This window comes from Microtus ochrogaster, unplaced genomic scaffold (assembly GCF_000317375.1).
Source record: "Microtus ochrogaster isolate Prairie Vole_2 unplaced genomic scaffold, MicOch1.0 UNK5, whole genome shotgun sequence".
Classification (NCBI taxonomy): Eukaryota; Metazoa; Chordata; class Mammalia; order Rodentia; family Cricetidae; genus Microtus; species Microtus ochrogaster.
Genome location: NW_004949103.1, coordinates 9,520,289 through 9,545,048, shown reverse-complemented (window position 1 = coordinate 9,545,048; position 24,760 = coordinate 9,520,289). Strand labels below are relative to the sequence as shown.

Below are 24,760 nucleotides of genomic sequence, written 5' to 3'. Positions count from 1 at the left end.
GTAAGCATTTGGGGACCTCTGTGGCCGGGTCCTTTACTCCTCACAGCCTCACCTTCATGTGCTGCTTTCTGTATTGAGAGCTTGCTGGGTCTTGGCATTTTAGTTCCCTTTTCACAAGCCAGAAGAAGAAAATCAATAAAATGCTACCAGCTGTAAATTGTCGTGTGTGGCTACATAAAGAGGGAGATACAGGGATGTTAGATTAATCCAGTGCAACAACCTGACATAAAATAACTAAGGTCTTGCAGGGGTTTCCCATGTGCGTTGTGAGTGAGATTACTTCTTCGTTATTCCTTTATCGGCAGTGTTGAACAGGTTCATGTTCTATCCGTGGCAGGCTCTGATCAACTGTTGGCATTCCTGGGTGAAACATCAAAAGAGTTTATAACCTAGAGACTCTTTCTTCTGCATTGGTTCATCCCTTTCTATGTGGGTAGAGCATGAGTGACATACACTGCTTGATAATGGCATGTCAGTGTTCTCAAGATTCTCTTGAGGGTCAAATTCATCATCTTATTTGAAGATACTTTGTATTCTTGAGGCATCTAATACTGTTGTATGCTCAGAATCATTTCTGTGTTTCTCCGGCAGTTGGGGAAGCAGAACATGTAAGTAGCATCCAGCATAGCCTTTCTATTGCAGATATTAAGAGGTACTGCAGAAAATAGGAATCTTATCATCTACTCCAGTTTGCCTCGGGTAAATGAGTGGTGCTTCCTGTAGTCAGCCTTTTATAACAGTCTGGTTTTTGTTTTAGCATGTAACAATAATTGCTTTAACAGATTAGTTTGAAGCATTTTTCAGTCAAAATTAACTTTAGTTACATTTGAAAAGTGCCTTCTATTTCCATGGTTTTGTAACTAAGAGGACTGTAGGGGGCAGCCTAGTATAAACAACTTGTAATACTCTGTCTGCAGTGTAGGTTAACTGAAGAGTTACTGTCACTCGTATTTAAATAATAATTGAAACACAAGAATACAGTTAAAATTCTCTTGAAGAATTTCAACCATCTTGAAACATCTATAAGAGCAGGCAAGAAAATACGAAGTATTGCTTTAATGCCTTACTTAGTACCTTCAATATTGTTTATCTGAGTTAAGCCATGTGTGTTTAGAATAATGTGAGCCACAGTTTATTTTCTCTGATCAGTGAAAACAAAGTCTGTAGATTGTTTGAAGCATGGAAATATATTAGACTGTGAAAAGTGACTCTGAACAAAACTACTGCTAACATTATGCTTACAGCCTTTCGGGTATTTCTGGAAGACCGAAATACAGTTGATTTTTACAGAATTATTTTTAAATAGCAAAATTCTTCTATCTTACAGCTTCCCTTTCAATGTTCTCTACTTCCGTTAAAGATTATTTGATTGTTTTGCCTATCGCTGTTTCATGTTCCATCTTTTTCAGCAAAGTGCTCTCTCCTCCAGTCTGACTCGAACCTGCAAAGTTGACTGTGTGCTTCTTTTCAGCCGCTCTCATTCTCACCTCTTCTGTTTCAAAAACAAAATTTTTTTATTCAAAGAATAAAAATATTCCTAGTCTCTTTGTTAATTTTTTCTAAAAATAGAAGAAAAGTGTGCTTGTTAATTAAGCCCGACATGGAAATAGTAATCTGTAGCGGGGCAGACTCAGCAGCAGCAGAGTTGCCCTGAGTGAGCCTCTCCTCCTCTGCCTTAAATTCTCTCTGGTCAGCATCTATGACAGGCTTTTTAAAGCAAGCAATGGCTGGGACCCAGAGTGTCTGCTTTGAGCCTGTTCCTAGATCTTCTGCTATCTTGATGTGGTTTTGGCTTTGGTTTGAGGTTTGAGTTTTTGTTGCCATTGATAACAATGGACTGAACAGAGACATTGCCTTAGCCAAGGGTGAGAGGCAGCAAGATTTTGTAGCCTATTCAGTAACTCAGCCTTCATTTTGGCTTCCTGGTCAGCAAACCAAGTTGACAACTCTGAACCAGCTAAAATTGTGTTTGTTGGGGGATGTTGTCAGGATATAATTGTGAGTCTACCCTGGCGTGTGCTCCTTGTAAAGGATGCTGCACTGCTCCTGCAGAAAGCGCATCCCACTCTCAGGGATCTTAGAAAGACTTGGCTGCATCTGTTTCTGATGAATTAACAGTCTTAGCCCCTACTATCCAATGTTTAATGAGAGAGAAGGAGAGAGTGATGCATCTAGGATCATGAGAAACAGGTTCTTTTCCTTTCCTAGATAGGATAAGATAGCTCATTTTACAGAAGATTAGGATGTTTTTGATACTGAAAACATAGAAACAGAATTGGGTTATGATAATTATATGAGTTATTGGGGTGGGTTTATTAAATATCGTCTTTCTAAATTTAACATTCCAAGTTTGTGAAATATGCTAAAAATACCAATTATATGGGTAATTTAAGTAGTATCATTGTGAATCCTGTCTCTTTCTAAAATTTCCGTTATTTTGTGCTTTAGAATTCTGTCACACTTAGTTAAACACTGAATGAGATTGCAGAGGAAAATGGTAAGATCTCGGCCCAGAGCCTACAGCTGTTAGTAAGAAAGCTCTGCTGAACATTGCAGTGCTAAGTGCTAGATTTAGGAATATGGGGGTGGTTTTTCTTTTATAATTAGAGTAAATAAAATTCAGACAAACAGATTTTCTGGTCCCTTGTCTTGGTTTTAGACATGACTCTTACTGAAGGCTTCACTGGCTTCTTCTTCTTCTTTTTTTTTTTTCTTGTTTTAGGAAAGGAGAGTATCTTTTTCTTTTGAGTGATGACCCCATAGGAGAGTTCTTAGCTCCCAAAAGAACTATGGATTTCAAGTTCTTGAGTTTCTTCACCTGTTGGCTTTCTTCCATGTGCCTTAACCTCATTCAATATAGTTATGCTCAAATTAGCATTTTATGTGCAGTATAAATAGGCTTTTCTCTTACCATACAAAATTAAGCCTTTGAATCTGGCCTGAATAACTAATGCCACCACAAGAGCATGTATGGAGAGCTCTTAGTATCTTTGTTGGGGAAACAAGTAGGTCCATTATTTCCTCTTGGCAGGCAGATGGTGTGCTGCACCAGTGGAGAGCATTATACTGTTGCGTAGAAAGCCCTCATAGCATCAGGTTTTGTTGTCCCGTGTTCCTCAGCATGACGCTCTAAGTAGCGTAGCAACATTACAACCTTCTCTCTTTCTTTCTCTCTTGTAAATCAGACCGAAGGGAGGAGCACTTTCACTTCCTTTATAGGATGGAGTATGGTGGCACAGGGACTCCTTGTGGTGAGTAAACCCTGATTTTTCCTTCTATACTCTTGGCCAAATTGACCTCCGTACAAAAGCAAAAGTGCCAGCATAGACCACATAACCACTTGAGGATGGAAGCCTGAGGAACTGGGATTCCCGTCCTTCTCTAGCATCCTCACTTGGTCTTAAGCTTTATCCACGTTTATCCCACCATGTTTGACCATACCTCACCCCTGACAGTCACCTGTGATGTAATCTCTAATGATTTGTTTGGGTCTCTGTGGCAGCAAACACCCCAGTCCTTGCCCCAGGACACAGCCCAGCTGCTTGACACAAACAGCTTCATAAATCAGCCACTTCATTCTAATAACTAATTTAAGGTAGAAGAAAAGATGTTAGCCATCAGGTATAAACTGCCAAGAGATTATTTAGTTACTGTGTGCCAGTCAAACTTGAAAAACTCTTCAGTTTCCCAGGTCAGGAAAAGCATCTTGTTCTTGGTACTTTATTCTAGTCTACTTTAGAGTTATAAAGGACTTCGCTTAGCAATGTGAACACGTGAAATACATGGGTTTTAAGTCTCAATAGTACTTGTCCTGCTCCCCCTTTAGTTGCACATGTATTTTACAGTGAACTCAGTCATGCTGACACTTGTCCTGTGTCCATGGCCTCAGCTTGTGGTTGCCTCTTCCTTCTTGATCTTGCTAGTTAGTACCAGTTTCACTTTCCAGGTAGAGTGTCAACGGTAAGGCTGCCTCCTAGTGACCATCATTCTCCGCCAAGTAATTCTGCTTCCATGGATCTATGAGACTTTAAATGGACCAGAGATGTGTAATGTATAAAAGTAAAATGTATAACAAGAAATTGCCATCTGTAATAACTGCAAAAGTATAGTGGAAGTATTTGTAGGAATTGAAAGGTGAAATTTAGGATGTAGAGAATCTTTCAGTATGTTTTTTTTTGAGACTATATGATGTTTTAACTTGAATATTCTTTAAATTGTGTTAAATATCTTATTTTTATTTTAAGTTCTATTGAATATCTTATTTAAGCTTGTCATTTCATGGCATGTAATCAAACCATTATTCTAAACTTTATTAGATTGGTGTGGGGTATTTTAGATTTTTTTTTTAAATTTTATCCAGCATGCGCTTGAAATTTCCAGCATTTGCTGAAGGAGCTGCCCACAGCTGCTCTTTAACAGCCATCGGAACCAGAACCTCAGCCTGACAGGTTGTTCAGGTGCCCGTTCCAGGTTGATTGGCAGCATTATAGATAAGCTTCTTACGGTGTTGATAATGCTGACTGATAAGTCATCTAAAAATATCCTGGCAGAGAGGAGCAAATGCTGTGATTGGTTAAGTTACTTTAATTAGAAAAACTCATTTGTGAGCTTAGATCTTGGAGAAGCTGGGGTGCATGCAGGTATCTTGTAAGATGCTACTTGAGAAGTGAGTTTGTTGTTTTCTCTTTGCTACTTTCCTTTTTTATTAACAACACGTGTGGAAGAAGATCCTTGTTTACAGGGCTGTGAATCATGTTTTGTGCTGTATTTGAATAGTAGTCCTTAATTTTGAAAACCTGTAGTCACCACAGCATCCAGTTAAGATATTATTAGTCGAAGAGTTCACCAGAGCAGACAGTGACAGATAGCTGAGGAACCAGAGAAGTGTATATTGTCCTGTTTTTTATTGTGTATTTTAGAAATTAATAAAATGAGAGGTATGTTTGTTTCTTAAAGCAGTAACTTTTCCAAACGATAAATTTTATAACGTTAAGTTTGCTGACAAGTAGAAAGCAGTAAATTGTTGACTTGTATCAGTTTGAAGGTTCAGTTTTTTAAATTATTTATGTAGTAATTTTGTATGCAGTATTTTGCCTGTATATATGACTGCAGGTCAGAAGAGGGTACCAGATCTCATAGATGGTTGTGAGCCACCGTGTGGGTGCTGGGAATTGAACTCAGGACCTTTGGAAGATCAGGCAGTGCTCTTAACCTCTCCAGCCCCTGGAGGTTCATTTTTAAAGTGTTGAAAGTCAGTGGTTGTTAGAGCCACACCTGCACTGATGCCTCTCAGGGTCTTCCCTGGATGTTAGTGGGGCAACAAGCACCCTAGCCCAGGAATGCAGACTATTCAGCATGTCTCCTGGTATTTGAACTCAAAATGTGTTTGCTCTTGACAGAAGAATCCCTGTCCCCAGTTCTAGCCTCGTGTGGAGTGGGGCATGAAATCTCCGGGATTATCAGTTAGCCCTTGGTAGAGAGTGTGCTCTAAATTGGGTATGTGGGAAGTGGAAGATAAAATTTACCCTGCTTTCCATGAGAGTGAGCCTGGGATCTCTGTGGGAGGGAGGAGAGCAGCCCTAGAGAAAGGAAAGTCGGGATAAAGTAATGGTGACTGTATGCTGGCTGCGCTTCTGCCCAGAGCTCTAACTTGAGCTGCGAAGAACAGTCAGTCAGAATTTGACATCTGTTGTAGGACATGTGATCCGACTAGCGAAGCCAGGCTTGTCTCCATGTAGGGTCACTAGAATGTCTTCCCATCTACTTATAACCCTTTCTGAATGTGTCTTTTTCATACCTGTGGTGTCCCATATTGTTTCCAAACTTGCTGGTAACCATGGAAATGCAGTCCTGTGACAGGTGCTTTCAGAGCCGCACTGCAGCCTAGTCGTAGGAACAGTTTAAAAGACTCACACATTCTTTTGGAAAAGTCCTGCTCATTTGGACTGGCTGAGAAGGAACTGAACAGAACAGATAGCCAAGAAACTCCCAAGAAGTAGGTGTGCAGCTCAGAGGTCATGAGTTCTGCCCACACCGTTTCTTGGAGTAGCAACTGTTGGTAAAGATGAAGAGGCCACAGCTCCTAAAGAATGCACTGTAGGTAAAAGCTGCCAAAACAGAAGTCTGAACATTGGTCCAGAGGAATAAGCCTGCAGTAGACTCAAACAGACTCATTCTTGTCGTGAAAATGTTAGGTCCAGTAAAAGGGAATCCTAAATTTCTTCTTTTCTGTTTGTTTCTCCATCTTGTTGTTTTCTTCCATAACTTAGGCTTAGTTTTTATGATCTGGTCTCAGAAGGAAGAATTGACTCATTTAATTGTGAAAAAATTCAAGTCATGTCACAAAGAACTAACTTCTGCAGTAAAAGATTGTCCTACAAGCCAGTACCAAAAATGGAGAGTAAAAGAAGAAAAGATATCAGGAAAGGATTCATTAGAAATTTAGATAAATCTTAAAAATTTAAATGAGTCATTCAGAGCAAGACCTTGTAGCATAGGCCTATAATTCAAGTTATTTAGGAGGCCAGGGCAGGAGAATTGCAAGTTCAAGGCCTTCCGGGACACCTTAATGATACTTGGCTCAAAATGTTTTTTAAGATTATTTTAAATGGTGGTATGGTTCAGTGGTAGAGTACTTGACTAGCATGAGCAAGGCCCTGGTTTTGATCTTCACCTAGTACCAGCTCTACTGAGGTAAAGTAACATTAAAACTATACTGGGTTTTGTTGTTCATCAATGCAACTGGCAGAAATCCAGGAGTTGGTCACATGTTGTTTTGGAGCTTATAGACCACAGGCTTCTCAATACATTGCTAGCAGAAGTGTAAATTGATGCAACACGATATAGGCCATATTAGCTGTTTCTACCAAAATATCAAGTGAATATAACTTTATACCTACAACTTTAGGATTTATAATACAGACACATTTTTACTTATGAGACATGTCTATTGTGCTAGCTTGTAGTGAGAAAAGAGTAGAAATTTGTCAAGAATGAGCTGGAAAAATTATAACATGTGTTCTGGGAGGACCTACATTACCATAAAGATGTGAGATCCTTCGAACCACTATGAAAAATGTAGAGCTGGGCATGGTTGTAATTTCAGCACTGACCTCAGACCCTCTATGTGGCCCGCTAAGTAGAGTGGACAAGGTGCAGAGTGGTGTGCATAGTGCACCCACTGGGCTGGGCGGGCTGGTCCAGCCGCCGGGAATACAGGGAGCTTTGCTGTCCCCGGAAAGCTGCTGTCTTAAAGCACGACCAGCAGCCGGTGCCTGCCCACTCTCTTTAGTTCTGATCTACTTCTAGGATATGGTCTTTATACTGTGCACGCAGCAGAAAGTGTCCTGCTACACAGTCTTCTGGGTGGCCATCCTTGTGAAAAATTTTACAGCGTCAGCCTGATTTTCACTGTGACTTTGGTATGCTGTTGTATGCCCAGTAAAGATGTCTTGCTTTGAGAACACGTAAAGTAAAACTCCTATTTCCATTACTTGTATGTTTCAGGGACAGACGTTTGCTTCAACCTGCACAGGTGTGTGACATTTTGAAGGGTGTCATCTTGATAATCTGCTATTTTATGATGCACTATGTTGACTACTCCATGATGTACCACCTCATAAGAGGACAGTCTGTCATCAAGCTCTATATCATCTACAACATGCTGGAGGTAAGGCCCCTTGCTGCTGCAGACTGGCCAGGACTCAAGACTTTAAGTCTAGCAGTGTAGAGGGAGTGGGGAGAAGAATGCTTGCTGTAGCTTCTGGCAAAGGTGCTTCATTCACCTGAGGGTCTTGGGAGCTAAGCTTTTATGGAGGTGACGCCTGATACACTGTTCCTGGATCGGTGAAGGGCACAGCTCCTCAAAGACAGGCGTTTCCTCCAGGTAAAGGCAAGAATCCCACACGCACGCTGTCACACTGCACATCACTGGAAACCCTCTTGCCTATTGGGTTTTTTGTTGTTGTTTTTTTTTTTTAACAAGAACTTTAAGGATTCTGAGTGACTGTTAATTATGAGCTTGGTATACTAAATGTAAATTGCTTTGAACTTTTTAGTTTAAGTTTCTCAGTTTTTTAAGTTTTTATTTTTTTGTTGTTTTTGCTTTTTGTTTGTTTGGTTTTGTTTTTACAAATGGCTAATTTGACAAGGCCAATTCTGAGTCCCCCGTGTATTGAGTACTCAGCTGAGCCAGGAGTGTGTAGAGGAAGTGATAGCTTTGCTCTTCTTCAGCTTTCCATCCAGAATTGTAAAACTCAGGTTTCTAATGATGGATTTTCATCTGGTTGCTGGCAAAGTACTTAAATGAACACTTAAGAAACTTCCACAATTTCTCTCTGCAGGTAGCTGACCGTCTGTTCTCCTCATTTGGACAAGATATCTTAGATGCTCTCTACTGGACAGCAACAGAGCCTAAAGAAAGAAAAAGAGCACACATCGGAGTCATCCCTCACTTCTTCATGGCTGTTCTCTATGTCTGTATCCTTTTTGACTTAGTGGACATTCCAGCCACCAGCATGATCTACCCTTTCATTTCTTTACCTATCCCTGCGTGAAATGGTGTATATGTGGAGATTAAAATGAAATCACTCATTCCTTTTGAAAAATTGGTTGTAATATCCATTGTAAATTAGTTTAAGGCCTTCTGCATGTCCAACTGCTTTTTCTTGTGATTGGTTGATTATGGGAGAAGTTGATGTCTGTCTATAGCTAGCTGTTTGACTCTTATTATGCTTAACAGCTTTCTTGAAGTTTGTGATTCGCATGATACAGTTATGGAGATTTTGTATGTGTCTGTGTGTGCATATGTGTCTCTTCAAGTTTCTTTTTTGGAAAACAAGTACTTTCCCATATTTGTGTGTGGCTGTACATGTGTGCATACTTGTACCTGTGCTTACCCTCACATAGATTTACATACACGTGCTTATCTATGAAACCTGTACTCACTCACAGGACTCTACCATATCTTTTCCCCACTGTCAATGACACTTTGAAGAAATTAATACTTGGGTACAAAATGGGACAAAGCTTGTTCCCATTTTAATGGAAGAAAAGTAAATTATTCCGTGTGCAATATGATATAATTCTGTATGACATGAAAAACAATCTAAGACATTTCTTACCATTTTAATTTTCAGTATCATTTGAGTAACCAAAGAAAAACTATTCAACACTAACTTTGTGTTCACTTTTAAAACTTTGAATTATAATTCAGATTTATATCTCTTCATCTCTTCTTTCATTGCTTACCATGATTTCTTCCACTTATTTAATACCTGTTTGAAGGCTTAATTCTTCTTAGGTGCTGTGCCAGGCACCAGGGGTTCAGTTTTATATAATGAATGTACAGATTTCTTCTACTTCTGTTTGTTTAACATGGAGAAATCTATACCAAATAGATAACAGGAAAATTGTGACATGATAATAAAATATTAGTCAGATTTGATTTAGAAAATAAGATCATTTCTTCCGTTTTTGATACTGTGTCAATAATTCTGAAAACAAGTTTCTTCCTTGACTTACTGTTAGTTCTACATGCAATTCTCATAATGGTTCAAGCAACGACACTCAATGTGGCTTTCAACTCACATAACAAGTCCCTGCTTACTATCATGATGTCCAACAATGTAAGTGCAACATTCTGCTTTCTGTTGTTAGGAAGGGCGTTCATATGAGTACTATGCTTGAAAACAATTCTTTGCTTCCTCTAATCCCAAGAATCTTTTTGTGGAGAGAGTTGATTTTACAACTGTTGAAGTGACAAAGATGGTATTTCTGTTGCTATTTCAGTTTGTTGAAATTAAAGGAAGTGTTTTCAAGAAGTTTGAAAAGAACAATCTCTTTCAGATGTCAAATAGTGGTAAGTAGTTAGATTCTGATTGTAGCTATAATTAACATTTGTTGAAAGTGACTCATTACCATAAACGTTAAATAACATTTTAATTTTTAAAGCTTTAAAAATTGTATTTTCTAGAACAGATCCGTATTTAGTGAGGTATTTTTCACCTAGTAGTGTTAACATCTGGATAAATATTAAGTGAAAGAACTTTGACTTCTGTCCTCTTCCAAACAAGTTAATTCAAAATGTTTTGTTGCCATTAGTATAAGTGATACATCTTAAAATTTCTGAAATAAAATATGGGAGACTATATCCACAAGTATAGGGGAACATTTTTAGAGACTACGCAAATAAATTAGTAACCATCAGGACAATATAAAAGTTGAATTTCAAAATTTAAAATATATATGCTGATTAAAAATGAAAAGACAGGGACTGAAGAGATGGCTGAGAACTTAAGAACACTGGCTGCTCTTTCAGAGGACCTGTGTCTGTAACTCCAGTCCCAGAAAAGCCAATGCCCCTTCTGGTCTCCTTAGGCACTGAAAGTACATGGAGCACAGATATACCCATAGGCAAAACACTCAGGCACACAAAATAAAAATGAAGGAAAAGCATTTTTTTAAATGAAAAGGCAGATCACATTTATGTTAAGAGAAAAATGTTGAGGTTATATATATCGGGAAAAGGACTTTATTATCCCTGAATATGTATTGCAAATTCTGCCAATTAATTATGAAAGAGTGATCTGATTTAGAAGAGCAGAAGACTTGAGTTTTGAAAATGAAAATTTTTGAATGGCCAGTATGTTCTCACAAATGTTCCTAGCATCATTAGGGAAAATATCACTGGGAAAATACAAAGGAAAATCAAATGAGACGTTACCACATGGCCACGAGAATGCTCTTGTAGGCTGCAGTGCCCTGTCATGGGAAGACAGGCACTAACTGGGTCTCGTGCCTTGATGGTGAGTGTGAGTGTAAAGGTTGCAACAACTCTGGAAAGCTTTGGAACAACTTCCTTCTAGGTGTTCACACTCCCTGTAATTCAGCACTGGGAGTTAGTTTAACAACTCAAAGAGTAGCCCCAAAGTGGAAATGACCCAGGATTAAACAAAACATGAATAAAATAAATGGTCGATCATACAAACCGTGTAATACTACTCAGCAAGTAAAGGAGATGGAGGCTGGAAGTGGCCTGGTTGCTAAAGTGCTTTGCCACCATGACCTGAGTACCCGAGTCCTATTGTGAGAATACATAGAACTCTGGATGAGGGGCATACGCTTTTAATCTCAGCCTTGGGGAAGAAGACAGGTGGATCCCTGAGGCTCCTAGCAGCCAACATGACCTACTCAGCGACCCTCAGCACAGTGAAAGTCCCTTTCCAAAGAGGATCCTTAGCAAAACCACCTCTGGCCTCCACAAACTATACAAACTTCAGCACATTCACGTAATGCCAAACAAATAAAAATAAAGGAAAAAATGAAATACTGATATAGCCTGCTATGTACATCTCAAGCATCATGTTCCTCAACAAACACCAGCCTCGAAAAGTACGATTTCATTTTCCTGAGGTCTGCAATCAGACAGAATTAATTTATGATGACAGAAATGAGAGTGGTTACTTGTTGGGGATGGGACATGGCTGGAGGAAGGATCAAAGGAACTTTCTTGATGGTAGAACTCTTCCGTTTCTAGTTAAAAGAGCACCAGAAATTACCAACCTATGTACTCAAGGTCTGTGCATTTTATTGTGTGGAAATTAATGACAAAAGTAAAGATGGGTGAATAAATTAAAGCAAATAGCTTAGAATTGTAGATTTGAAAACTTCTCAAAGAGTAAAAGAACAAATGGGAAATTAGTGAGGTCTAGACAGTTTTGTGGGGCTGTCCATGATGGGTCTTTAGACAGTTCTGTGGGGCTATCAATGATGGGTCTGAAAGCTCTGAGCCACAATGGCATTTATAGATTTTACTTCACTAGGAAAACCCCTTTTTAAAGATTTCAGATACGTTTTAGTAGAGCTCACAGTTTATGTAAATAAAGCCTTTACTTCAAGATGTATGTAAAACATTAAAATAGAAAAAATAGAAAGTAGCAGAATAAAACTTCTTTTCACTATTCCTGGGTTTCATTTCATACTTAGGTTGATAGATTTTTGAAATAAAAATTTAATTTTTAGCTTGTCAACTTTTCTTACTATTTAAAACTGTCATTTTTCATATTACAAACTTATATCTACCCATCAGAAATGGTTGATTTTTATTCATTTTCTCATATTTTGGATCACCTGTCTTCTGAACTGTTTTCCTCAAGAGTCCCTGAACAGAATTTTTTTCTCTCCCATCAGTGTCCTTCCAGCTGACATGGCTGTCATGTTGTATGTTGTAGCTTCTATGTGCGAGAGTTGGAGATAAGCTAAATACTGCTATCATTCTGGCTCCATTATCTCAGCAACCCAGTAGTCTTGCTTCAAATGATAGATGCTCAGTTTCCTTGCAGATAATTGGGTTAAGAACCAAGTTTGTCTTATAGAACCATTCTTAGTAGTACGGTTAAAATAAGTACATTTCTTTAAGTTTGCGAATGAAAATTAGAAAGAAGTCAGCACACATACAGAGACAGATTTGTGAATAGCTGTATAAAATTCCAGTTAAAGGTACATTAAGAAAAGCACTCCCACAAATTCAGGTCCATCTCTAATGAAGCACAGAGAATATGTCCTCCTGTTGGGCTGACTTTGCTAGACACTATGCTAGGACAGACATGGAAGCGTGTGAACGTGTGTTGTGGAGCTAGTCAGAACATGCACTTGAAAACTTCACGTGCTTTTCCAGTTTTAGTGTGCATTCACAGGGGGTGAGTCTGTACTCCACACCTCAAAACTCATTGCTGTACCTACCACATAAATGGTATTGTGTAAGAATTTATACGCTGGCTTCATGGATAGCACAGCATTTGTGTCCACAAGGGGTTAAAGGCCCAGTTCAGACCCACAAATGAGAAGCTTGGCAGCTCTGGAAGGGCAGGTACCAGCTCTGAGTGGAAGAGTTCAAGAATTTAGGGAAGGCAGACAGTAAAGGTAGCTCACCTGAGAGGATTTGCGGTGGAGGGAAGAAAGTCCAGTCGTGTTGTAGAGCAGCAGCAGTGGGAAATGGTGAAGCAAGGACAATCCTTAGAGGTCACTGGGGTGACAATGAGATGCATGGTGCTGGCAGGTGGTGCCACAGTCAGGTGGTATGGAAGCTATGCTCTGTGAGGGAGAGTTCCTAAGCACAGCTCTCAGGCGCGCGCGCACACACACACACACACACACACTCTGTTCACACTCACTGTCACACATATTTATTTCTTGATTCCTAGAAGAAAATAACAGCTGACAAAAATTAAATATATAAACTGTCTCTGGCAAGAATTCAATTCTTGGTTTTCATTGAATTCATTCCAATTAATTGGCTAGTTATTAACATAGGGCAAACACCTCTGTGAAACCTGCATAAACACACACACAAGAAATTCTCCGCATACCACGGAGCAGTGCTGTTACAAGGCCAGCATTCTCTTAAGTAGGAAATTACATACACATTCTCTACCAGGTTAGATGTCTCCTGGAAGCACACAAAGTCTTGTATTTTATTCTGTGATTCTGTTTTCCTTCTATAAAATGAAAACACTTGTCATATATTCCCAAAGACTGTTGGAGGCATTTAATGACTCAATTTGAACATTTTAATTTTTTAAAATTTGCATACTAGAAATATGTTGGGAAATGAAGTAATGGTTTGCACGGATGGGGATATGCGCACATGTGTGCACACGCGTGTCCGCACAAGTGCACACGCACACATTCAGCTGTGAGTCCTCTATGGCTGTAGGAAATTCTAAACAGAAGTCACATCTGCATTAAACATGTGAAGACTTTCTTGTCCCTGCTCCCTACGTAATGTTGTATCATAATAACTTTATACATTGTTCTTAAGTTGTATCAAATATTATTAAGGATGGAGATGACTTCGAGCATATGACAGAAGGTGATAGATTATGTCCAGATAGATAGTGCAGTGTTTTGTCTGAGGGACTTGAGCACTGTGAATTTTGGTATCTAAAAGGGAATCCCATGAGTTCCAAAAAACACTTTATTTTTTAACAGATGTTTTAATAAAATTATTTTAATTATTTCCCTATTTAATATATTTTAGCACTTAATGTTCAATCTCTTTCTCCTTTTTTTTTTTAGATATTAAGGAACGATTCACAAATTATGTGCTCTTGCTAATAGTGTGCCTAAGAAACATGGAACAGTTTTCTTGGAATCCAGGTAAGTGCCTCTTGAATCACATATGGTGTCCTATAAAGTTTACTTTTAAAATAAACCAAGGCTGGGTAGTAATGACACATGCCTTTAATCCCAACACTTAGGATGCAGAGGCAGACAGATCTCTGAGTTCTACAGAGCAAGTTCTAGGACAGTCAGGACTACACAGAGAAAACCCTATCTTTTTTAGTTTTCAAAAAAAACTGAAAACTAAAAAAAATAAATTAAAAAAATTCTTCTTTTTCATAGAATGAAGTCAGTACTGGAGGGACTGTCTGTACCAGGGTTTATGTGTTGGAAATGGCTCTTCCAGATGGAGTAGGGTGCTGTCATTTCTCATCAGACCCCTGTCATCTCTGCAGGTGTCTGTGGATAAGCATACTCCACCAAGCATAGCAGCGCAGGGCTCTCTGTTGGAGTGGGCTATGTGGTTACTCTGGTTCCCGTGAAGACTGGAGCCTTTGATCTTCCTCGCATTTATCATTGTTTAAATGGGGTGAATTTTAGAAGTACGGTGAATCAGTAATTGTGTTGCTTATATTCACTCCTGATCCTGGCTGACAAAAAGTTGTCAGAATTACACAACTATTCACCTGTTTGGTTAGCAACTAGGCACTGCTATGCCCCATCCCAGACAAGTGGCCCAGCCCTATGCAGCTTAAAGCGCTAAGAAATGCGCAGGACTCACAAGCTGATGGAGTAGAAGGTGATTGCAGTGCAAAACTTGCTCAGATAGCTCAGATCTTTGTCAAGCTCTTTTTCTTAATGTACAGTTTGTTCTTAATGGAACAGGCAGTGTTTCATATTTCTTATGTTACTTCCAACATTATGGAAGTCTTGAGCCTCTAAAAGAAGCCCTTGCTTCCTTACATGACTCATGCCCTGTTTTCAGGGACATTTAAGAATCAGGACCACATATAAAGTGATACTGAGTTTGGAAATACATTTCCAGAGGTTACCTTCTTACAGTAAGTTCAAGTCGTGGGTCTTAGCAAGTTCTAATCTGAATAGATTCAAAGACATTTGATTTACAGTGGGAAAGCCCCCCCCCCCATGCAAAACACCTGACTTTGAGTTATCTACATGCTTTCAAAATGTGTGTGCACATGTCCACATTCATGCCTGTGTGTACAAGTGCTCACTTGCACACTCATGCAGTTAGAGAACAGCTTGTGACAGTCACTTCACTCCTTCCACAGTGGCAATTCTTGGGCATGAACTCAAGTGGTCAGGCTTAGCAAATTCCTTTACCCACTGAGCCATTTCTCTGGTCTCTACCTAGATGCTTTTGGTGCATAGTGTTTACAAGATCATCACAGTTACCACAAAAGACAGAGTGTCTATGTGTGGCTGGCCCTGGGAGCCCAGATGGAATCATTCCCAAAGGAACAGAATCGTTATGTCAAAGGAAGGCCTGAGCCATCTGACGACTGAATGTGTGAATTCCTATAATCATACTTTAAGTCTCCTTTATCTCCACTGTACAGTGACAAACCAACACCATGCTTTGATGCTTTCAGTTTTAGACATTGTGCTTTGATATTTCTGGGTTTTTTTTTTCAATTCTTTTTCCTTTGTGCCTAGGTTAACTAATAACAAAAATACTGTTTTGCATAGAAAGCACATGGTTGCATATCAGTATCTCAGTTAAATCTTACAGTAATGAAAAGTAAACACTCTGTTATTCTCATTTTGTAGATGAGGAAACTAGAATTTAGTTGCTTAGAAAATTTGCCCAAGAACATAACAGGAGATGGCAACATTTGGTATTAAGAGTTCTAAGAGTCTCATAACTTCTGCCAGACTCAGAAAAACTGCCCTGTGTTGGCCATGTAGGCGTGCCCTCCAGGAGTCCATGCTGAGTTTCTGTAAGCTCCTGCTAGCATTTCCAGACATCTTTGCTTTATATCTCTTCAGCTATGGTTTGGGGCCTAGGGAGGATGCCTATGGATGTGTTTATCAGTTATGTAGCACTGAATTGAGGTCTCTTGATATAAAAGTAAGCAGTTAAAGTAAGCGGATATAGTAAGTTTTGTCTATGTGGCTCTGAAATAAATGAACCAGATCTTTAAGTGATCACGGTGATCAAGGAGGAAAGGGCTTCACCACTTACCCTCTCCAGTGGGAGGTTTCCTCCCAGGCCAGAGGTTCTGGTGGACTCTGGCCTGCGTGTAAAGCGGTGCTAGGATAATACAAACTGCTGAACAAGAATTAATTATCCTTTGACTTGGTAAGATGACTCTGGAATGAAGGCTGTAATTAAAGAACGCTGGTTCTCCACTATTGATTGAAAATACTGCAGTGCACCCTGGTGGAGGTTCCAGATTGCTGGGAGCTTGAGGTACAGGTTCTGTTTATGAAGAGGTCTAATTATCTGGTTCTTCCCTGCTTTATAGATCATCTGTGGGTCTTGTTTCCTGATGTCTGTATGGTGATCGCATCAGAAATTGCTGTGGATATTGTAAAGCATGCCTTTATCACCAAATTCAATGACATCACTGCAGATGTATGTATTTCTAGCAATTCCTAGTTAATATTTCCTTGACTCCGTATTATCATAAAGGTGTAACCTTTATTTTATTGTATTTATGAATTATTAAAATCATAATAGATCTATTTTTAAAATAGAAACATCAAAACCTTGATTAATTTGCAAAATATTTCCTATTTAAAATTTTTTTCTCTGAATATAAACAGGTACCTAACTCCTAGGAGACAATCTGTACATTTTACTTCTGAATTTACTTGAGGAAGCTTTAAAGGATTTGCTTTATGTTGTAATCATTCTCTCTAGGGTCTTTAGAAATAGTTCTGTGCCTATAAATCACTATCCAGATACGTGAAGGTGGAGAGTGTCATGGCACAGCCTCAGCCTTGGTTCCAAATGGAGAATTGGCTCAACAGCTTTCTTGATTTTTCTTGTGTTGTATTTTGACAACCTATTTATTGTTTACCTCAAAACTGAATGGAGTATCCGTTGTAACATTCTATTTCTGTTTTCTGAATGCTTGAAGCATGTTTCTGTCCTTTCAGCAAAGCAGGAATCAAAAATGAATTCATAAATTTTCTCTCTTGGCTTCTTCAATACAGGGTGGTTCTCTTTTCATAGGGTCATTTTCTCAATACCTGAAATTAATATTAAAGGTTTGATTCATGCCATTTTTAGTGAGAATATAGTTGTGATGCTCCCCAGTAGCTGCTACCATGACTCTGATAAGGTCCAGTCCATTTCTGTCTCCCTCACTATCGCCATCCCTTTGTTATTATTGTGGTTGAATACACGGTTATAAAACTTATTTTATAAAAACTTATTTTAAGAATTATTCTTTTTATTATAGCACTGCTTCAAACAGCCACATCTCTAACAGTAACTTCTAAACTCTGGGAATGATAGTCATTGGCTGCTACTCCTCTTTGAAGCAAATCCTCAGGGCAGCTTAGACTATCTTCCTCAAGCTGTGGGTGTCAGGCTGCTCGTTAGCATCTTGCATCTGTCCCTGAGCAGTTAGCAAGCATTTTTATCTACAGAGTCTAAACCTTTCTACTGTGTATATGTTCTAGACTACATCTTACTTTTTTTCTTATTTGCCTTCAGGTCTACAGCGAATATAGAGCCAGCCTTGCTTTTGACCTTGTTAGCAGCCGGCAGAAAAATGTAAGCATTTCATTAAAGTGTTGTCTGAAATTAACTCCCCAGTAGTTAAATGTACTAGAGATAAAACACTTAAACTTATCTTTTTCTAGACATTGAATATTTATACAGCAATAACATTAAATACTGTATCTCTGAAAGAGTGTAGCAGTGATATAATTTCTTATTTGAAATGTGTTGTGATAGTTTAGGTTCCTGCATCCTTCTGCCTAGTTACAGGGCAGGTGTCATGTTCTCTTCTGTTCACACTGCTCCTGCTCAAAGCGTTTACTGATTAAACCGACTGAGTCCTGTTCACCTTTCTCTGCAGGCATATACAGACTACAGTGACTCGGTAGCACGGAGGATGGGATTTATTCCTCTCCCACTAGCTGTCTTAGTAAGTTCATGCTTTTTTGTTTTCATAATGAGATAGCCATCATCATAAAACATCAGTATGTATTATCAGTAAGTTTGTTTCAACCAGTCTTTGTATTTCAAAAAATTATAAGTAACCCGAAAGAAGAGTTTGTCTTAAATTCTAAAATCATTATTCCTTTGGATTTTGAGCTATCCAGCAGAAAAGTGACATAAAGGAACTGCTTATCCAAATAGTTTTTCTAACAACGAGGCTATTCTCTTTTATCCATTGAGTAAAGAATTTTCTTCTCTATTGGAGATATACCCGAAAGTGGGCACTTCGCTCTGGCTACTGGAACATGGAGGTAGCAGCACAACTCGTCTTGTTTCTAGAGGGCACTTTGATAGTGATGTGCTAGATGCCATCGATCTGATGCTGGGAATTTATGCCCAGGAAAGAACTGCAGACTGCAGAGTGTGAGTGGTGAGCAGGTCTGAGCATTGCAGTATGATTACTTACACCTTCCGCACTACTGAATCCAGCATTAGAACATGAAAAGACCTGAAGGCAGTTGTGTCCAGGTCAACTAACAAGAAACTGGAAGTCATAGCAGCTGTATTTAATTTTATCCAACATTTTTATTTTTAGATGGTGGTTGATGATAGGCTTAATCTTAAATTTCAACAACTTAATAGATAACCATATCCTAAACATTGTTATGATTTTAATTGCTTATGATATAATAAAACAAATTTCTTTTGCTTTAGAAAAGGAACTCCTAAAATTTTGGAGAAACTCAGATTTCAAAGGTTATTTAGTGAAAGTTAAGGAAACTGAAAAACAATAGCATATCAAATTTTTCTACTTGTATTTCCTGGTATTAGAAAAATTACATATTCAGTCATGAGGGTAAATCTAGCTTGTGCAAGTGTTTTTTAATAAAAGAATTGGTTAAATGGTAGTAGCCCTTTCTCTACTAGAGGCTGTGGCACAGGTAAAGGGCTCCATGGTGGTTTTCTCACAGTGAAACTTGATTGAACACATGACAGTCCATTCTCATATCTCATTCCTATTGTACCTTTTAATGGTAACATTTTAATTATATTTAAGGCATCACAATAGAATCTTGGCATTACTGGGTGAGGCCAGTTATCTCTGCTTCATTTCCATGTGGCCACTCCCAGGACCTGCACCTCTAATGTGTAAATCTTTTCTCTCAGCTGCTCCCACCAGATTCATTCAACAGGCTTCCAGGGATAATACTTCTGCTGCATAAGAAACTAGGTGTTAGCCATAATTAGCCAAGGAGACAGAGCTTCATGGCTTTTAAGTAATTAATTGTGTGCTCAGTTGCCTAAACAGTGTAAGTCTTCCTTTGCCCTATAGTCCCTACAAGTTACTGAGTGCTCTTAAAGAATTTGAACAACGGACAGGAAAAAAGCAGGAATGAGAAAAATGTCCAGCCAGTATTTTCTCCTCTAGCAAGAATTAGATGAGCTTCCACAGACAGACCTTATGGATTGAGTTTCCCACAGCTCTGTTAGGTGTAAGCAAAAGCACAGTCAGTGAAGTAGGCCATGTGAGGCCCTGAGAGTCTGTGGCAGCTGCACTGCATGCTGGATTTGCCTGCGTAAATCCACGCCACCACAGATGCCATAGGAGGCCGATTGCCTATGAATTGCAAAATCTAGACCCAAGCCCTTCGACCTAGATGCAAGTATACTCTAAAATATTAAAATAAGGAAGAAAAAAGTAGTTTTAAAATATTAACGAATCTGTGGTTGTGTTTTGTCTGTGTTTTTTTTTTTGTGTGTGTTTTGGTTTGTTTCTGGCTAGCTCATCAGAGTTGTAACAAGCTCAATTAAAGTGCAAGGAATCCTGTCCTATGCCTGTGTCATCCTCTTCTATTTTGGGTAAGATTGACTATTCTTGAATATGTTTAGATTTTACAGAAAACTATGTATAACTGTGAAATGTAATAGAAGCTAATTGCATCCAAAAATATTTTTCCTATTCTATGTACTTAAGATTAAATCTTTAACCAAAAGTTTACAGTAAGGTCTTTTTGTTCAAGATCTGTATTCTACCCATACTTTTTTTGGTGTGGAGGTGAGGGAGAAGGGTCTTCCGCTGTGCTAGCTTTTCCATATTCATAAACACCTTTGATTTTCCTGTGTGCTTTCCAAGCTTAATATTAAGCACACTGGACTTGTGCCTCATCGGCCTAATAATGTCAGCTGAACCTTTTGTGAATTTGTTGATCTCAACTAGCCCAACATTTCTGGTTGGGAAACACAAGCAGGAAGTAAACAGTTTAATTTATAATAACCATAAATGTCAAATGTTATTTTGCCATCATTCGATTTTTCAAGAAGTGAACTAAAATAAAGAGCTTGTCTGAGTTCTGAGACTTTGCCCAAAAAGAAATCTGGGAAATCCATAGCTGAGCTGGCTTATGTGGGGTGCATGGGCAGGAGTGTTGCAGAATGCCCGCCAGTAGGAGCATGCAGCCCTGAGGACCTCCAGAGGAGCAGGCGGCGCACAGATAAGCAGAGCAGGCCTTTGTACTGAACATGGCTCTGAGCCTCTCCCAGTCCCCTTCTTTCTGATCAGCTCTGGAGGATTCTGCCCACATCCATAAAGGACTCCACTCACACACTGGCCCCAGATCCCTCTTCTTGCTCCCACTTTGCCTCTACCACAACCTTGTAAATAGGGCATCGTTTCTGCACAGTGAGGAGGTACAGACGATATACGTAGAGCAAATGGCTAATAATAGACTGGATGCCACATAGGGAATTAAAAATCATCTTCTATTTCTTGCTCACCTGCATCTACCTGTTTCACGATACAAGAATACATGTTGGCTTATCTATACTAGGAAGAGCTGCTGACTTATAGAATTTCTCATGAATTAGAATGTATCAGAAGTTTTCCTTTGTGATAAAGCCTTGGGAAACTCCAACTTTGTGCAAGGAACTCATGCTCACCAGTCAAGCTCCCCTCACCCTGTTCTACATCCCAGAAGCAGGCTAGGAGGTTGGCTTTAGATCAGTTCCCACAACTCTGTTCTCTGTCTAAGGTTGATCTCCCTGAAAGTACTTAACAGCATTGTGCTGTTGGGCAAGTCATGTCAATATGTGAAGGAAGCCAAGATGGAAGAGAAGCTGTTTAATCCTCCCCCAGCCAGCACTCCCGGCAAACCCTCCAGTAAATCCCAGAGCAAGGGCAAGTCCACTCAAGGTACGTTGGCTTCAGAGGTCATCTGAATTCTTCTGAGTAAATCGCTGCTCAGCCAAGGCTAAGTGGTTTTAGAAACGCGCTTCATTCCACGTCACTGTTGGGTCCTGTAATAGTTCTAGTCTAGGACAGATACCCCTGGCCCAGCGCTGTTTCTCATTGGCTAGCCCACTGTTCTGGTGGTGGTTATTAAGCACCTATTACATATCAACACACGGGGATGCAGTAGGGGAGGAAATGTCGTGTGCCTGCTCTGGTGAACTGGATCTGACTAGTGGGAGGAGGGAAGAACAACAATAGGTAGAGCCTGTGTCAGGCACAGTGATTGCAGTCAGGAATGGGAAGCGCTGCAGACACAGCCAGTGAAAGACTTTGGTGTTCAGAGGATAACACGAGCCCGGTGCCTGCTGTGCTGGTCAGGGCTGACTTGGTCTGAGGCCTAGGAGGACCGTACCTCCCCATACCACTGGGCCCTGTCACTCTCTCAAGGCTCTTGACTTAGACTTGAAAGGAAGAGGAGGCCAGTGCATCCAGACAGCGCCCAACCATGCTAGAGAGTGTAAAGCTTGATCCAGAGAGAGTAAAGGAAACCAGCTGGTGCAGGGTCTGAAGCAAGGTCATGTTTCTGTGTGTTTTCTCAAGCTAAGGTGGAAGCTCAAGCTTTAGATTGTACGTCGCTGTGAGAACCCTAAGCTCTGTCAGTGTTGTGAAGGTGCAGGTGCATCAGCCTGCATCTCTTACTTAAATCGAGAAGTTAGTAATGTCCTTACTTCGAGAGGGCCAGTCTAATGGAGGATGGCCATCAGATGAGGGGTCATGTCGTGTCACATGAAGTACACGTAAGAAGAGTGTCTGTGAAGGGTACCCTAGAGGTCAAGAGACTACAAGCTAGAGATGGTTCAGGGGTTGTTGAACTCAGGCTCTGAAGAGGGGTGGAAGTCAACCCTGAAGACAGGCTTAGCTCTTCACCTTCTCAGAGTCACAGGGTCTCAGCAGGACTGCACACATGGCAGAACTTAGCAGGTTGCATCTTAGATAGTGGCAGTTTATCTACAGCTCACTCTAATTTAAAGCTTCCTTAAAAGGATTAAATTGGGCTAGGGAGGGGCATTGAATGGGGTTGAGGATGTTAGCTCAGTGGTTGAACACTTAACCTAGCAAGCATGAAGTCCTGGGTCCAGTCCACAGCACCTGGGAGAAGAAAGGGGAAGGGAGTAAATTTTAAATCAGAGGTCAGTGGGTCCCGGTCTCGCTCAGCTGCCTTCTAGGACAGGCTTCTAAATTCCTGGGCTAGGACGAGGAGGTGGGGGCTTTCTGCAGGTGATGATGCTGGTCTGAGATGAGCCAGTGTTTAGGGCCTACTTAGCCCTTAGTATGAAGTGAGGAGCAAGTGCTGTTTTTCACTCAAGCAATAGTTCTGTTGGTTTGTGGCCATGTAAGAGGGAACTATAAAGACAGGGAGGATCTTTCCAGAATTAGGTGGTAGTATTACCTATGGGTGTGCACAAAATTTTGGTTGTACGGAGTATGACTAGCCTCAGAACTTTATTATGAATTACAGCTTACACAGTATGCTTTTAGTTTTCATTTGTTTATCTAAGAGAAAGAAAACAGATACTTTTCATCACCCCTGAAAACATGGTGTTTGATAAGCGTTTTCTGGGGCTGAGTCATCTCCTAATCCGTGGATCTGCTTTCCCACAGGCCTTTCCACAGAAGAGAACCTGTCCACTTCCGCCACCAGCCAGCCTGTCCATCAGAAAGATAACGTCATACCCTTACTTGTGACCAGCAATTCCGATCAGTTTCTGACAACCCCAGATGGCGATGAGAAGGACATAACACAGGAGAACTCTGAATTAAAACACAGATCCTCAAAGAAAGATTTGCTAGAGATAGACAGGTTCACAATCTGTGGGAACCGGATTGACTGAGGTTGTGGCTGATGAGGTGAAGATGCCGGGCCCTGGGACCACAAATGCTGGTCCGCCAGGACACACTTGCTAAAAATGGCATTTAATATTTATTTAAAAACTTAAATTATTAATGGCAAGCAAATCTTAGTATCTTTCTTCCAGTAATGTGGCCTGGCAAAAGGGCAGATCACGGAACAGCGCCGGCTCCTGGCCTCGACTGGAATACTGATGGAAGACAAATACTTCCTCCTGCTTGGCCAACAGTAGCGGCGCTTCTGGCACCGAGCCAGAGACCGCAGGAGCTCCTTTGCTTCGTCAGCCTGGGCTTCCTGAATGGTGGATTTTCCTCAAGGCCTCGTCAGTATAAGGACATCCCTGGGAAACTGTGAAGCTTTTACCGTGGTTATCTTTCCGGCCTCGTACAGTTTCACAAACTCTCTCCAAACTTGACTTCACCTGCCAAAGCACTAAAAAAAATTATTAAATATAAGTCCAGATAAATGTTCTTACCACCAGAGTCATCCTTGGCAATACATCTGAACTAATAAGCAAAATAAAAGCCTACATAAATAAATGGTGAATAACAGCATCTTATAGGAAACAGAGCTCTCGGCCCCTCTGTTTACTTCATGAAGGTCGTGTGTAACTGTCTCAGTTACTCTCCGAGCAGTGTGAGCCTGTGGGTAATGGCAGTGACACAGTAAAAGGCAGTCTGTAATGAGCGCACAGAGCAGTGTGAGCCATGTGGAACCTAATGACGGTGACACAGTAAAAGGCAGTCTGTAACGAACACACAGAGCAGTGTCAGCTGTAAGGTGTGCTTACCCGGTTTCATTTTAAAGCTGCATCAGTTATTGCAAATTGAAAGATTTGGTGGTGAATTGGCTGAAAAGCTGTTGATACACAAAATCAAAGTGGTTGCCATCAACAGGCCAGTTTATTGGTTTTTGTTTTGAGCAACATTTTGTGTATTTGGTTTTTTCAAGACAAGGTTTCTCTGTGTAGCTTTGGAACCTGTCCTGGAACTAGCTCTTGTAGACCAAGCTGGCCTTGAACTCACAGAGACCGCCTGCCTCTGCCTCCCCAGTGCTGGTATTAAAGGCATGTGCCGCCACCACGTGGTTGAGTAACACTTTTAAAGTATTCACAACGGGTTGAGCAGCATCACCTTGCCGGGCTCGTAGAATGCATTTATCCTTCCATGGCTCTGTGTTCTATCAGGGAAGGGGACGGTGGGTGCCTTTGCTGGGACAGTCCCTCACATGACTGTAAAGGGTACTGGGATAGGAGAGGGTACTACACTGTCGACACTGGGAATAGCAACCAAAAGGTGCTTTGGGGCTTTTGTTTGAGATGAAGATGCTGTTCCTGCTTCATTATTTGTTGGTATCATCCAAGGGCAAGTTCTCACCACCCCATTTTTATCTTGAGAACCTTTTCTGCACTTCTCTTTAAAAG

The 24,760-nt window shown here is 40.2% G+C and overlaps 1 protein-coding gene across 1 annotated transcript in view; it reads left to right on the top strand.

Moving 5' to 3' along the window:
• The window catches only part of Tapt1 (transmembrane anterior posterior transformation 1), a 37,872-nt gene extending 14,000 nt beyond the window's left edge, over positions 1-23,872 (top strand). The window contains exons 4-14 of the mRNA XM_005366035.2: positions 7,507-7,669; positions 8,343-8,478; positions 9,529-9,626; positions 9,790-9,859; positions 14,077-14,157; positions 16,551-16,660; positions 17,750-17,809; positions 18,117-18,185; positions 19,983-20,059; positions 21,229-21,389; positions 23,091-23,872. Of these exons, the coding sequence (XP_005366092.1) occupies positions 7,507-7,669; positions 8,343-8,478; positions 9,529-9,626; positions 9,790-9,859; positions 14,077-14,157; positions 16,551-16,660; positions 17,750-17,809; positions 18,117-18,185; positions 19,983-20,059; positions 21,229-21,389; positions 23,091-23,320 (1,255 nt within the window). The 3' untranslated portion in view covers positions 23,321-23,872. The remainder of the gene's footprint in view (positions 1-7,506; positions 7,670-8,342; positions 8,479-9,528; positions 9,627-9,789; positions 9,860-14,076; positions 14,158-16,550; positions 16,661-17,749; positions 17,810-18,116; positions 18,186-19,982; positions 20,060-21,228; positions 21,390-23,090) is intronic.
• Positions 23,873-24,760: the final 888 nt, after the last annotated feature.